Source organism: Bactrocera tryoni, chromosome 4 (genome assembly GCF_016617805.1).
Source record: "Bactrocera tryoni isolate S06 chromosome 4, CSIRO_BtryS06_freeze2, whole genome shotgun sequence".
In the NCBI taxonomy this organism is placed as follows: Eukaryota; Metazoa; Arthropoda; class Insecta; order Diptera; family Tephritidae; genus Bactrocera; species Bactrocera tryoni.
This window is the reverse complement of record NC_052502.1, coordinates 55,076,417-55,090,713: the sequence shown is the minus strand read 5'-3', so window position 1 is coordinate 55,090,713 and position 14,297 is coordinate 55,076,417. Positions and strand designations below refer to the sequence as shown.

Here is a 14,297-nt window from a genome sequence, read left to right as displayed (position 1 = left end):
AATTTCTTCGCAAATAAGGAGGGGGGCTTCTACGAGGGGGGTATTATGAAGTTGCCGTCTAGACGGCGGCGCATATTTGAACTAAATCCGATCACTGTAACACTTTTTATAAAGCATGGAATAAAGAGCAAAAAAGCGGAAGAAGAACCTTATATATAATGTATAATAGCGCGATCGCGCTGCCGTTCGGTAACAAAATACCAAAATATACTTTGCGAGTGACTATCGACTGCCTAACACAGGCAATTGAGACGCCTGTCATCATTTTGCATATATTATCGAAAACTATCAAACCTTATTATACCATAGTAGGTGGAACTGTCCAAATCGGGAAACTGATACTCGATGACTTTGTTGTTGCTTTTACATGTAATTTTTTTGCCACGAGAGCCGAAGCGAGCAGAGAAATGCCGTATCGAAGACAGCTAATATCAGTCGAGTTAGAGATTTAGTATAAGCTGCTTGAAGTTATAACTTAATAGAACCACCCTAATGGCCATATATTAATATGATCCGCACATGTTGTGTAAACAATACTTTCGGACTACCGTTCACCATTTATAACTTGTACTTGGCTTGTTATTGCTCTTATCTTTAAAATCGCATTTGCATTGCCGCAAAAGGAATAAGAACTAAGCGCGTGACAAATAACGCATTGAAGTCATTCATGACTTCGAAACTCATAATATTTAATGTGCACAGTTATTGGTCATAAAAGAAACGCTTTTAAATGAAGCTGCCCCAAGCGACTGAGTACAACAGAAATACCTACAAGACAATTACTAAAACATGTAAATACATACATACATATGTATGTCATTACTGAAATTAACTGCAGTAAAATAGCAGAATAACCAGATTGCAACTACAATTTTTTTACTGATACACAACTAGTCCGGAAAGTACCATTATTATACCAGTTATCAAACGGGTTATAAATTTATTGCAAAGTTATTTTATTTGGCAAGAAATTTTACGCAATAAACGAACTAGTTACATTTTTGTCCATTTTGAACTAGAGTGAAACTAGTTGTCATGTCCTAGGATATTAACAAGCGAAAACTACCGCTTGTTTGTATGATGTGATGGCCGTCAAATAGTTGAGTTTTTGGTTCATACTAGTTATAAACTAGTTCATCACTAGACCTTTCCACTGGGCAATAACGAATCTTATTTGTAATTATGCATGCATATAATTCTTTGCTTTTGTGTTCTTAAGTGTAAACTTGCGAATATTAAAAAAAAAGAGCGCGCACTCCAGCTCATGGTTGCAAATTGCCGCAGCGTGGGCGGCGCGCTTAAAGAACACTTTCAAGCCAAGTACGCCAACATTTATGGCACCGCAAACAATCAAAGAAAATGGCCAGTGGAAACAAGTAAAAATATGTACACGCTATTGCTTTGAGTGTTTGTTTGTGTGGGTTTCGCGTTGTTTTGCTATTGTAGTATGTGCTCACTTGCCCGTTTGCGCTTGAGTTGCCGACAGCTACTTGCGCTTGTTGTTGATTTAATGGACTTTAATGGTGTTAAGTAATGTCCGGAGATAAACGATACGTGTCGAATTAATGTTTGTTGTGCGGAATTTCTGTTCGAAAATGAGTTTTCGATTGTTTTTACTCATTGACAAATGATAAGCGTGACTCTTCACTTGCAAATCTCAGCGCATTTTCACTGTTAGTTGGATATATTTGTGTGCATGTACGCAGATTCTAGTATTTCGGTATTTATTTTGTTACTGGAGAAAGGTTCGCATGAAACTTGGAGTAGTTTGAGCTTGAGCAGGTGTCTGAGTATAGTACGAGGGAAAAAAGTTAAAGAAGGCCAGAAAAAACGTTAATTTCGTTTGCTTCGAAGATATAATACCCTTTAAAAATTCAAACGGTTCCTCAGAAGAACTTGACTCCTGTCTTTCAGTTTTTGTAGCAGCTATAGACTATAGTGATCCGATCTGAACAATTTCTTCGAAGATTGCATTGTTGTGTTAAATAATGATTCAAGCCAAATTTCGTAAAGATACCTCGTCAAAGGAAAAAATGTTCCATTGAAGAACTAGAAGTGAATTCAGAACATAAGCGTCGTTCTATAGTCTATGATTCTTAGAAAAAATCAAACTAATGAAAAAATTCACCTTGATACGAACGATCCCCACTGACTCCAATAATATCAGGTTGACGAAAACATTACCAACATGAAAAAGTATCAGCTTTAAACTCACCAACCTTTCCAAATTTCTTTGGCTTCCTTATGTTGCACTCTTTAGTGGACAAAACCGTAAACAATAGCATAACTTGAAGAAAATTCATCACAACAACGTTACCAGGTTTTAGAGAGGTGGTTTAATTGCATACTCTTACGGAGAGAGAGACAATATTCTGAGTAGTTCATCTATCAGAGGTACACAAAATTCCTATTGGCACTCGACAGAAAATATTGATGACATGATCGGAATATCAACTGGTCACTGTCTGGTGGCGACACACGCCCGCAGAATGGGTATAGAGCAGCCCATCAGGGAAACAATGGAACATCGCTTGTGCACTTGTCCCGCATTGGCGGGGCAGACAAGGCTGTAAGCATCTGGGGTCCCCACGGTATGATACATTGGAGGTTGATAGTGAGAGAGTCTGTTAAAATTCGCTTCTAGCGCGGGCATCCCAAATGTTGACTGCTCCTCTTCGACTTATTTGCTTATTAGCCTACCAGATTAACCTCACCTATCCTAATTTTATCTATCAGAGTACGGTCAAATAACGCCCATGACATTTTCAACCGAATTTGTTTGACCAAACTCAAAATTTTTCAAATACATTTAGATTTCTTCACACATATTCAATGTGCACGAACATTTTAGAGATATTTTTTGAGGATTTCCACTGAAATCGTTAGGTTCTATTTTTAGTTACCACTTACCGCTTAAAACAGGAATAGATCATCGGTATAGCAGCGCTGGGTGGATAAAATCTATGAAAATTCCGATAGAGTAGCACGGCTGTTGCGGGACTCGAATGTATGAGCCATAGACACAGAACTACACATCTTTTGGTAGGTTCTATACCGATTACCGATCGAACTTTTTTCGCCACTTTATGATACAATTACACGTCAAACACTCTGTTCAATAATTGTTGCTTCGGCCCAAAATACAAAACGAAGCTCTGATCGCCTCCAGAAGGTTGTATGTGTTCTATAAAACAAAAATATATTGGTTATAAATTCTTTACATTAAAATAATTTCGCTTAAAAAAAAAATCAACTAATTAATAACAATTTCATTCAATTCTTGAGTACGATCTCTAATTACATTCAATTTTGCGCACTTTCCTCTTTACAGATGAATCTAAGCTGAATTCGGGTTCGTGGGAGGACTCCCTACCTAAACTTGATATTAACAGCACTGAGCTATCACCGCTCGGCGATAGCAACAACGGCGGCATCACGACTACCACCACAGCACAATTGCATCATAACGCCAACAACGCAACGTTGCATCGCCCCGACCCGTTGAACGCCGCGCGCTCCTCATACAACAGTCTACACACTTTATTGAATAGCAGCACGCTTGCAGCACCGCTGCAACAATATCAAACACAACAACAACAACAGCAACATCATCATCATCAGCATAGTAAAAGCTGTGGCAGTCCGAGCAGCATCGGCCGGCCAACTAACGAAGCGGAAAACACCGCAACCGCCTTAGTTGCGCACACAAACAACACAATTGCCGGCGGAAGTTTCAGCACCAACGGCGGCTCAGCGGCCGTTGGTGTAAGCACCGCAACTGCAACCACCGAAACCGTTAACAACAGCCAAAGCGTCGCCACTGTAAATACCGCGACAAAGAAACGTCTCGAACATAACGCCTCTACACGCTCCGTACAATCCGAGGATAGTTGGTGTTCCGAGCAATCGATAGAACAGGAACAGGTAAACGCCAACGCCAACAGTACACACTCAGTTTCGGACGACGAAGCCGCAACGGAGGACGAACGTGAACGTGAACGCAGCAGCGTGACGTCGTTGAGCGCCACCAATCAACGCAATTCACAATTGCGTTCCACACTCAACAAGGCCAAACAGCATTTGTCCTTTGACAAATGGCGCACGAGTTCCTCGAACAGTGGAAACGCTGCCAACAACACATCCACCAACAGCTCCGCAACCCATTCGGTGTCGGCCAGCAACGGCGTCGCTGATAGCAGCGGCAACAGCACGCAAACGCGACGTGCTAGCGCCTGCACCATGCCGACAGCACACCAGAGCGCACGTGATGACATCACCACACCAGGTGAATCGCCGGGTGGCCGGCTATCACGCTGGTTCTCGATACGACGCGGCTCATCACACCAGTACGATGTGGGCGGTCGTCAGTCGGCCGCGTCCAGCATTGATATGCCGGATGCAGCCGCGTTGTCAGCTTGCGGCGATTCGGCACATGCATCGCCACAGAAGTTGAGCGCCAACAAAATGCCCGGCGTTCCAGAGGTGTGTATATCCGACTATCAGCCATGTGCGCGTGCATTCGCGGCATATTTAACATTTCCGTTTATTTTTGCTTTCCTTTCTTTGCACAGAATGACGATGAAGAGGCCGCCTTAACGGCATCGCGTTTTGATCTGGATCTAATGTTACCGCCTGGCAGTCGCAGCAACGGCTCGGCACACAATGCGCACACCCGCCTAATCACGCCAATGCTGCCACCCGCACCGCCGGGCCTATCGCAGCAGCAGCTGAAGCGGCGCCACATTGTGGCTGCCATTGTGCACAGCGAGAACTCATATGTGGCCACTTTGCAACGTCTAGTCAATGTATGTTAATAATTTGTTCGAAGTCTCATTTTAACTATGTACATATGTATGTGTAGTTAGTTGTAGTCTTGCCCGTAGTTTACGAAATTTATAAATTTTGCCTGTGAGTTAATCTCATGCAAAATATTTTGTAGATTAACGATTTGCATGGGTAGTTTTTCTTTATTTGAGGGCTTAATGGTGAATCATAATTTTTAAAAAGCACACTGAAAATTATATTTAGACATTTTAGGAAGACTAGAGTACAGCTTTAAGATCATTTTCATTAATAATTCTTTTCATTTTCATAAAAAACAAAATCACTCTCCATTTCATGCATTTTTTTTATCTAAAGTAAATTGGTATGCGGTGCATACGCCAATAAGGAAGAAGAAATTGATTAGAAGAATCGAATAGTTAAAGGAACGTCATATTCTCTATTTTCACCCAAAGAAAAGTCTGCCAATAAAACCCACAGAAAGCTTATAAATAGAGAACTCCATCGGACAGTTTAATATATCTCACGAAAGACCATCGAAACGGGTTTGAGAAACAGCTCAAGAAATAAAAGATAGCTTTAGTAATGTTGCAGAGATTATCTTAACCCTACTTGGAAGAAAGCAATAACTTAATTGTCAACGAAATCACTTAACGGTATGCCCCGAAACCGAGCTGTTTCATTTCCAGTCATGCGAGGACTCATTGCCTGCAGACATACATAAGTTTTACATATCATTTTTACTCTGAATAAGAAGGAGTTTAACCTACTACCAATGTCCAGAACCAATTTGCACAAGAGTCAAGAGTCTGGCTTCACACGGCAACTCGAACTCTTGTTCTGCTTTGGGCAGTGTGTGAACTCCAAGTACGCCATTCAATGGGAGATAGTCAATGAAGGTATTAATAGATAGATACATTGTGAATGACGTTCTGTACCCATCGTAGGTTGGTCGCATCCGAAATTTGGTCGTGTATTATATCAGTTTGTCAAAATGTTAGAGAAATATTTTGCGGATGTTCCTAGAAAGCGGCTCCACTTCAAACACGTGAACGGACGGATGGTTTCGCCGAAAACATTCCAACAGAAATTGACTGGCCGTTTGATCGTCCGTTTCCGGGTCGTAAACATAGATCCAAGACTCATCGCCGGTAATAATACGTTTCATGACAAACTGGTAGTCGGAAAGCATTGTTTCACAGACACTGGCGACACTGTGCTTCGAAAAACTGAGTGATTATGGATCCAATAGTGCTTTACTTTTCTTATCCCCAAATGATCTTTCAAAATGGTTTTCACTGATCTTTTCGATATTCCAACGATGCCAGTAAGATCTCTGAATGTTAATTGTCGATAGGGGGCTTCACTAGTTCGGTGTTCTGATCGTTCAATTCAAAGTCGTTGGAAAAGAACTCGAAATTAAATTACTTACGATCGTTGCTATTTGTTTACGAAAAGTTTTGTTGATATTTATGCTTTTTTCGAATCTGCAGAGTGAGACCTTACAGAATACATTAGCTTAAAAGCTTTCAAAAACCTCGAATGGCATATCAGCTTTTCATCATTGTCTCACAAGCTTTGTTTTACCACCTATTTTTCTCAATAATTTTGTTTCAAGTCATTTTTTCACGTTATTCAATAACTCACAAACTATTTGCATAGCAGCATCCTTCAAAATTCAAAAGCACACGTGTTTTAAGGCAAATGTTCTTTTTTCTAATTAAGCACTATTATAACACTCTCACAGATCTTATAAAATGTTATTTAAATTTAAGATGAGTGCTTTCTTTTATATTTTAATTAATTATAATGTTCCAGAGGCTAAATTTACATATTCGTGAAAGAATTGGATTCTGAAATATGAATAGGAACGGACTTATTTCGTAGTAATCCATACACAGAAGGTAGTTTCAATCTAAATTTGAGTCTTTCAAACCGAAAATGTGGATATAACATAAGGTCTAAAGTGCGGTTCTGCACTAACCAATGGATAGCAACAATTAAGGCTCACTACATTAGGCAATAACTAGACTCTCAGGTGGTAATTCGAGGTAGATGAACACCAAAACTCTTGGCACACAACCAACACAAAGTAACTTTGGGGTAGTGTTGTTAATGGACAAACAAAGTAACGCCTACTACTCGCCAAAAGGGAGCTTAATAGTATTGTAGGGGTCAACACCAGGCATCTACCCTTAAGATCCCAGTTGCAAAAAATTGGGAATAGTGTAAACAACGTAATGCCAAGCATGCGCGGAGATCGATGAGACGCTGGAATATTATCTATGCGAATACCTCGCCGTCAACGTATGAGGCGAGATATATTCCACTCCTTCCTATGCTTCAACTTAAGAGACATTTAGCAGCTGGGGTGGAAAAGTGGAAAAGTATCAGCTTTTTCACAAATACCTTAATTTGTTTACGCGGATATGACCATAACCTTATTTTATAACTATGAATCGCTGCTGCAATACAAACTGAACGATCGGGATCAAGTTATTGAATGGAAAAGTTTTTTATTTGACGCGATATCTTTATGAAATTCGTCATGGATTATTATCCAAAGCAACGATATAATCTCTGTCCACATTGGAGCACTATAGCATATAGCTGCCGTACAAACTAAACGATAAAACTTAAGTCCCCGAATGGAAAACTTTTGTTTTGGTGAAAAAAATATTTTAAAATAGCACAAGTCCATTTATTCTATTCTAAGCAATTTTTCCAAAACATATTTTATTATTTAAAGTTCAATAATGTTAGTATTGTTTTAATTAACAGTAAGCACCAATAAATAAGTTCTCTGAATGCACTTTCCATTAATTGATCAAATTGTTTCATAACAAAGAAATATTCTTTTATTATTCCATATATATATGTCTGTGCCCACATGTGTGAACTTTAATCATAGTAGACAAATTTCTATTAAAGATGCTTCAAAGGTTAATTAGAATACCTCCAATAGTACTTTATTGTCTGCGGTAATTAACACATTTAAAGTAATAACAGTAAACAAGGTTTTGATTTAATATTAAAGTATACTACTGAGAGCAAAAAATAGTAAGACATTATTCATAATTTTAAAATTCTTAATTTATTCTTCAAAATCTATGCCGTCTCCCGCAAAGTAATCCTCCTTGGCTCCTATACACATGTGCCAACGTTTGTTGCAATCCTCGAGACAGTTGTAAAAGTCAATTTCCGGAATAGCCGTCAATGTGCGTAGCGATTCACGTTTAATGTCTTCAATTGACTCAAACCGGTTTCCCCGGTTGGTGGCGTAAAACACACGAAGAATCAATGCAGAATGCGACGGTGCATTATCGTGTTGCAAAAACCAAGAGTTGTCGGCCCAAAACTCCGGCCTTTTTAACGAATAACTTCGTGCAAACGACGCATAACACGTAAATAGTATTCCTTGTTGACAGTTCGGGCAGTCGTAAGGAAATCGCAGTGAAGCACACCTCGATAATCGAAAAAAACTGTCAACATAACCTTGAATTTTGGCCGGTTTGACGGGCTTTTTTCAGCTTCAGCCCACCGTTTCCGGGTCGTAAACATAAATCCAAGACTCATCGCCAGTAATAATACATTTCACGACAACCTGCTAGTCGAAACCGTTGTTTCACAGAGGTTAACGCGGAGCTGTTTTCCGAAAAAGTTGAGTGATTTCGGAACCAATCGCGTTTTCACTTTTCCTAGGCCAAATGATCTGTCAAAATCGTTTTCTCTGATTCCTTCGATATTTCAACGATGCCAGTCGATTCTCAAGCACAAAAAATCCTTTATTTTATTGGAGTGTTCATCATCAGCTGATGCTGATACGTCATCAACGCGTTCTCGACCCTCTTTGCACAATTTGTGGCAATCTAAAACATTTCCTTGCGACAAATAATTATCACCGAAGTCGTTTACCAATACTCTAAACATTATGGCACCAGAAATTTGATTTCGCACACAAAATTAAAGGAACTTCTGTGTTGAATAATTTCAGTCATCGTAAAAATCGCCGAATGCACTTTATGTACTTCAGAAAAACAAAATTATACTAAACGCTAATGATTATTTTGATGTGACATTTGGTACATATATCACTGACAGTCATGCCAACCTTGCAAAAAAAAATTATTTCGACGAACGTGTTTTCTCGCGAAATTTAAATTAAAAAAGTCTTACTATTTTTTGCCCACAGTATATTTTCTCTTGCAACCGAGTGTGATTAAATACTTTAAAATAATATGTTAGCTGGGTTTCAGTTGTTTTGTTACTCTTTTAAAAAGAAAGAGACTATTAATGACATTTTTTTAATCACGTTCAAATACTGCACATTTTTCCTATATTTTTTGCACATTCTCTTACAACAATCTTTCACCGTTAAGCATCGTTTGCATACATAGATATATTTTATTCATGCATAGCTCATATTAAAACTTACAAGCCAACTTGATTACGTATATTATCATGCATTTACTATACGAATTTTATTTCTTTACATGCCATCCAAATCCTACGTCACGCATTAATTGCATCACCATCACCATTACTAACAACTACTACTACCAAATCTACTACTAAATAAATAACGAAATTAACGCAATGTAAACTGAACCTATCCAAAAACAAAAAACAAAAACAATAATAATAATAAAAAACGTACTTGTAGTTACCAAATTAGTAACCAAAACCACCAAACTGTTAGCATAAATAGGTACAAGTCCAAATAATTACTTAATCATTACTCAATTACGAAAAAAGTACTTAAAATTTAAGTGCTTAGAGAGTTTCTATATTATATAACTAAAAAAAATATATTTAAACATTAACTTAAAAGAAATACAAATTATTTATAAGTTTACTTTTCGTTTAAAGAATTCTTCAAAATCGGTCATGCGTTAATCATACAAATTTTTTTTTATTATTTTCTCATATAAAGACTCTCTGCTATTTAATTACTTTACACTTTTCAATAAATTCAACATTGATTCACATTTTTTTCCTTACCACCTTTAGGATTATAAGAAACCTCTTGAAGAGAGCAACCCACCTATTTTGAGCGGCTCCAAGATCGCCACACTCTTTCATCGCTTGCCCGAGATACTGCAATCGCACAAATTATTCCGCATCTCACTCGCCGAATGCGTATGCAATTGGGATCGTGACGAGCGCTTGGGCGATTGCTTCGTGAATGCCTTCAGCAAGCCGCGCATACTCGAAATCTACTCGGGCTTCATCAATAATTTCTCAGCAGCCATGGAACTCGCCAAAATGGAGGAGAAACGCAAATCGGCGCTAGCTGATTTCTTCAAAGTCAAACAAATTAGCGCACACGATCGTCTCTCGTTCTTCGGTCTGATGGTTAAGCCGGTGCAACGTTTTCCACAATTCATACTCTTTCTACAGGATATACTCAAGTATACGCCACAAGGTCATCACGATCGCATGTCACTGCAATTGGCGCTGACACAATTGGAACTGCTCGCTGAAATGTTGAACGAGCGCAAACGTGAGGCGGAACAATATCAAGGCTTCAAAGAGATGTTGGGTCACATCACTGGCACTTTCAATGCACGTTCGCTCACCGCGACAGATAGCAATCGTGCGCGTTACCTGCTGAGGGAGGATAATGTGACACATGTGGAGTTCAATCAGGCTGGTCTTATTGTGAAGTCTAAGCAGCGTCGTCTATTATTGCTCAATGATAAGGTTATTTGTGTTTCGGTCGCACCGAAACAGTCACATGATTTTGGCGCTACGGAGAAGCTGAGTTTCAAGTGGATGTATCCAGTGACGGATGTGGAAATCGTGGATAATAGTACTTCCGCAACGCTCTCGAGAATATTAACTGCTGGTGAGTTTTGAAGACGAAAATAATATATAAAAAATTCGATCCGGGTATCCATAGCAAAAGTCGGTTTCAATTGGCTTGTTCTCAAAGTTTGTTTTAAGTTCGGAATAGTGTCAGAATATTGACTTTATTGCTGTAGTCACTCTCGAAATCATTCCGATCCTTATCCTTGGTATAGGCACAAAATTTTGTTTTTGACGAAGGTCCTTAAAACCTCGATTTAAGTCTAATTTATTTACGGACAACAAATGAAACGGTAACAAACCATACCGCTATGCAATTTGGGGTCAATGTCCATAACGCAGCCACGTTCTAATCCAAAGAGCACTATATTGAAAATCTTTCCTTTCGTCAACTCACAACTGTCTTCCCATTTCACAGGTCTCAATCGCGGCGGAAGTCTCAAGTCCAACAGTAGCTCCTGCAACAACAGTCACTCCAACACGCTACCAATCAATGCCGCACACTCACATGGTGGCCACTCATTGGACAGCTCACCAGCTGCACAACTCACGAACGGCGCCGATAATCTCTGCTCCGAGATGAGCACACTCATGTACGACTATGAAGTAATCTCACGTATACACGATCTCGTCAGCACACTGAAGGGCACATACAAAGAGCTCAATACGAATACCACACGCAATGTCTTGAATACCATACAAGCCTCGATACAACGCAAAGATGAGGAAATGGCTTGGGTGGATTCGTGTTGTCTACAATTGATAGCGCGTAACAAGTCCGGTAAAGAGGAAACCTACACATTCCAGACACAAACACCGAATGTGAAGAAAGAATGGATCACGGAACTGCGTTTAGCACAATTGGCTTTGGATCCGAACAACTCGCCAGCCTGGGAAACGTCCACTACAACAGAGCCACAATCACTGGCCAATAGCAGCTACGAGCAGCAGCAACATGTGATGCAGCGACAATCCACCAAATTGCCACTTTTCGTCAAGGCGATACCCGTCTACAAATCACAGCATCAAACAGAGGTGAGTTTCTAATTATTTTCTCTTTTGTTTTTCCATTTTCTATGTCCCGATTTACCTCCACACAGGTGCGCTGTGGTTGTTATTATACAATCGCCAACGACTTAAAGCTAAGCGGCAATGCACGTCGTCGTCACAAACAACAAAACTACCTGTGGGTCTGCACCAGTGATGGCACATCCTCACACATAGCAGTGCTTTCGCAGCATCACCAACAGGCCGGTAATCTGCGTGATGTGGGCTCTTTCGACTTGGTCGAGACTCAGGTAACCGCCATGGAGTTCGTCAAGGGATTGGACAGTGTGAAGAAACGTGAAGAGCACCATAGTCTGCTAGGCGATCTAGTGTGGATGGGCACAGACAGTCGTAAAATATTGATTTACTCAGCACAAAACCCCGAACAGGAGGAGCAATTGAGCAGCAGCACTGTACCTGGCGCCGTTACGCGTATACTCTATCACTTCGATGTCGTTTATGTGGCGCTCTCAAATGCCATAATGCTCATCTATCGTCGTTCGTACGATGGCGTCTGGATGCTCAAAGACCCACAAGTGGTGCTGCTGGGCGAATCTGGTCTGCCAGTGCCAAGTCTATTGCCAATCAATATGAATATTTACGCTTCGTGCGCGAATCGCGTCTATGTGCTGAATGCGCTCAACGGTGAGATACAGAAGAGTTTTGAGGTGCAACACGGTGCCAATCAACAGGTGAACTTAATGGCACACTCCGGCATTGGCCTATGGATCTCGCTGAAAAATTCAACTGTTTTGTGTTTATATCACACGGAGACCTTCAAACATTTGCAGGATATCAATATTGCCTCGAGTGTGTTGCGCAGCGATGGCAAGAAGGAGCAATCGGTTAACAATAGCTCAATTTATGTTACGGCGCTTATGGCTTGCAAGGGTTTGCTCTGGGTAGGTACAAATGTTGGTATTGCCGTTACTATACCGCTACCACGTCTCGAGGGTGTGCCGATCATCAGCGGAGGCATTAATATGTCTTGCCATGCACACTTTGGGCCGATCACCTTCCTGCTGCCACTTGTACCGCGCGTTTATCCGAGCTACAAACAGCCACCGACGCAAACGCTGCCCGTCGCCTTTTGTGCGGAGCCCACCGTTACAGTGCCTAGCATGGGTGATGACCTACAATTGCCCGCAATCGATGCCGATCCCAAAAAACTCACAGAATCCGATCTGGATGAATCGACGGTAATACTACGTCGCGACTTGCCAAAGGATGAGTCGCCCTTCTCGGGCACCGCCTCACCCTCGGCTTCGATGTTGCGCGAACTCAGCGTGGATGGCGACTCGAATGCCTCTTCACCGCGATGCTCCAAATTGGATAAACAAAATTCATTTGATCAATCGCTTTCGAAGCTACGCGCCTCGCTCGTCAACTCGCCAGCCTTCCATCGCAAACGTTTCCATGACCTATCCTCCGACTCGGCGCGCATGGCCAAGACGCTGCCGCGCGGCTTCAACACGAGCATGCACTCAAATACGAGCACGCTCAATCATAGCGAACATGGCTATTGTGACGTCTACGGCTTGTACGGCAAGCTGATTTTCGTGAAGGAGGACTACGACGCAGAGGAAGGCACACAGGGCAATCTCATGGACATGATGTACGAAGGCATGCGCCGTTCCGATCCCGAATTGGCGGCCATACCCGGCAAGGTGAGCACGCTGGATCGCCGTTTGCGCATGAAGGCGTCACGACCACGTTCACTCGATCTCTCCAACTGGTCGGTAGACTCGAAGTCGTCCAGCCTCTACACCTCATCGGGCAGTGAGGAGAGCATGGGCATACGCCTCTTTGGCGGACGTTCGGTATCGCGCAACAGCAGCAGCGCTAGTCACAAAACCTCAGGCAACGGCAGTGATTTGGGTAACATATCCGAGAATGGACTAATGACCAGCGCCGAAATACACCAACATCACAGCACACCGAAATCGGATGATGGCTTCAAATTGTTGGAGATAAAGCAAACCAAGAATGCTGGCACCAGTGCAGGCGGTGCATGCACGCCACCACCCGCCGCCGCTGTGGCGACACTCAAGCGCAAGCAAAAGCAAACGAACAAACAACAACAGCAACAAAATGCCGACGGACCGCGCACCATAATCACGCTGATGGGCGGACGCGGCTACTGGCGACACGTCTGGTACAACAACGCCAACTCGCCGAATAGCAAATCAGCAACGCTGAGCAGTGGCGCCTCCACGCCGCTAATCGCCAACTCGAACGACGCACACATTGTGGTGTGGGAGAAAAAGTTATAATCGCAGGAGTTCGAGTGGCGCCCCTTGCAGCGTATCGGGCGTCGCGGTCGTGTGCGCTTTCGCGGCAGTTACATGTCGCGTGAGCGTGTGTGCAATGGCGGCGCCGCCAACCGGGGCTTGGGCGTGCTCAGCGCCAGCACGCTCAATGTGCGCGGCAAGGAGAGCGGCTTCTTGGCGAGCAGCAGTGGCATGGGTTTTAAGCGTTTCGCCAAACTAAAACGAGGTGGCAGTCTGAAGGAGTTCTGAATCAAAATCAAAATCATCTGTTAACGTTAGTAATTGTAGGCTTAATGAATTTTTTTTTTTTTTAATTAATAACAAACAATAAATGTTTACATATTTACTTGTGCAGTTATGTAAAGTATAAATAAGTAACAAGCCGAACTG

General features: G+C 41.7%; 1 protein-coding gene across 1 annotated transcript in view; it reads left to right on the top strand.

Annotated features, from left to right (window-relative positions):
- Positions 1–13,925, top strand: part of LOC120774609 — a 20,409-nt gene extending 6,484 nt beyond the window's left edge. Inside the window, exons 2-6 of the mRNA XM_040104337.1 lie at positions 3,332–4,482; positions 4,572–4,805; positions 9,793–10,630; positions 11,009–11,625; positions 11,691–13,925. Of these exons, the coding sequence (XP_039960271.1) occupies positions 3,332–4,482; positions 4,572–4,805; positions 9,793–10,630; positions 11,009–11,625; positions 11,691–13,910 (5,060 nt within the window). The 3' untranslated portion in view covers positions 13,911–13,925. The remainder of the gene's footprint in view (positions 1–3,331; positions 4,483–4,571; positions 4,806–9,792; positions 10,631–11,008; positions 11,626–11,690) is intronic.
- The last annotated feature ends 372 nt before the right edge of the window (positions 13,926–14,297 follow it).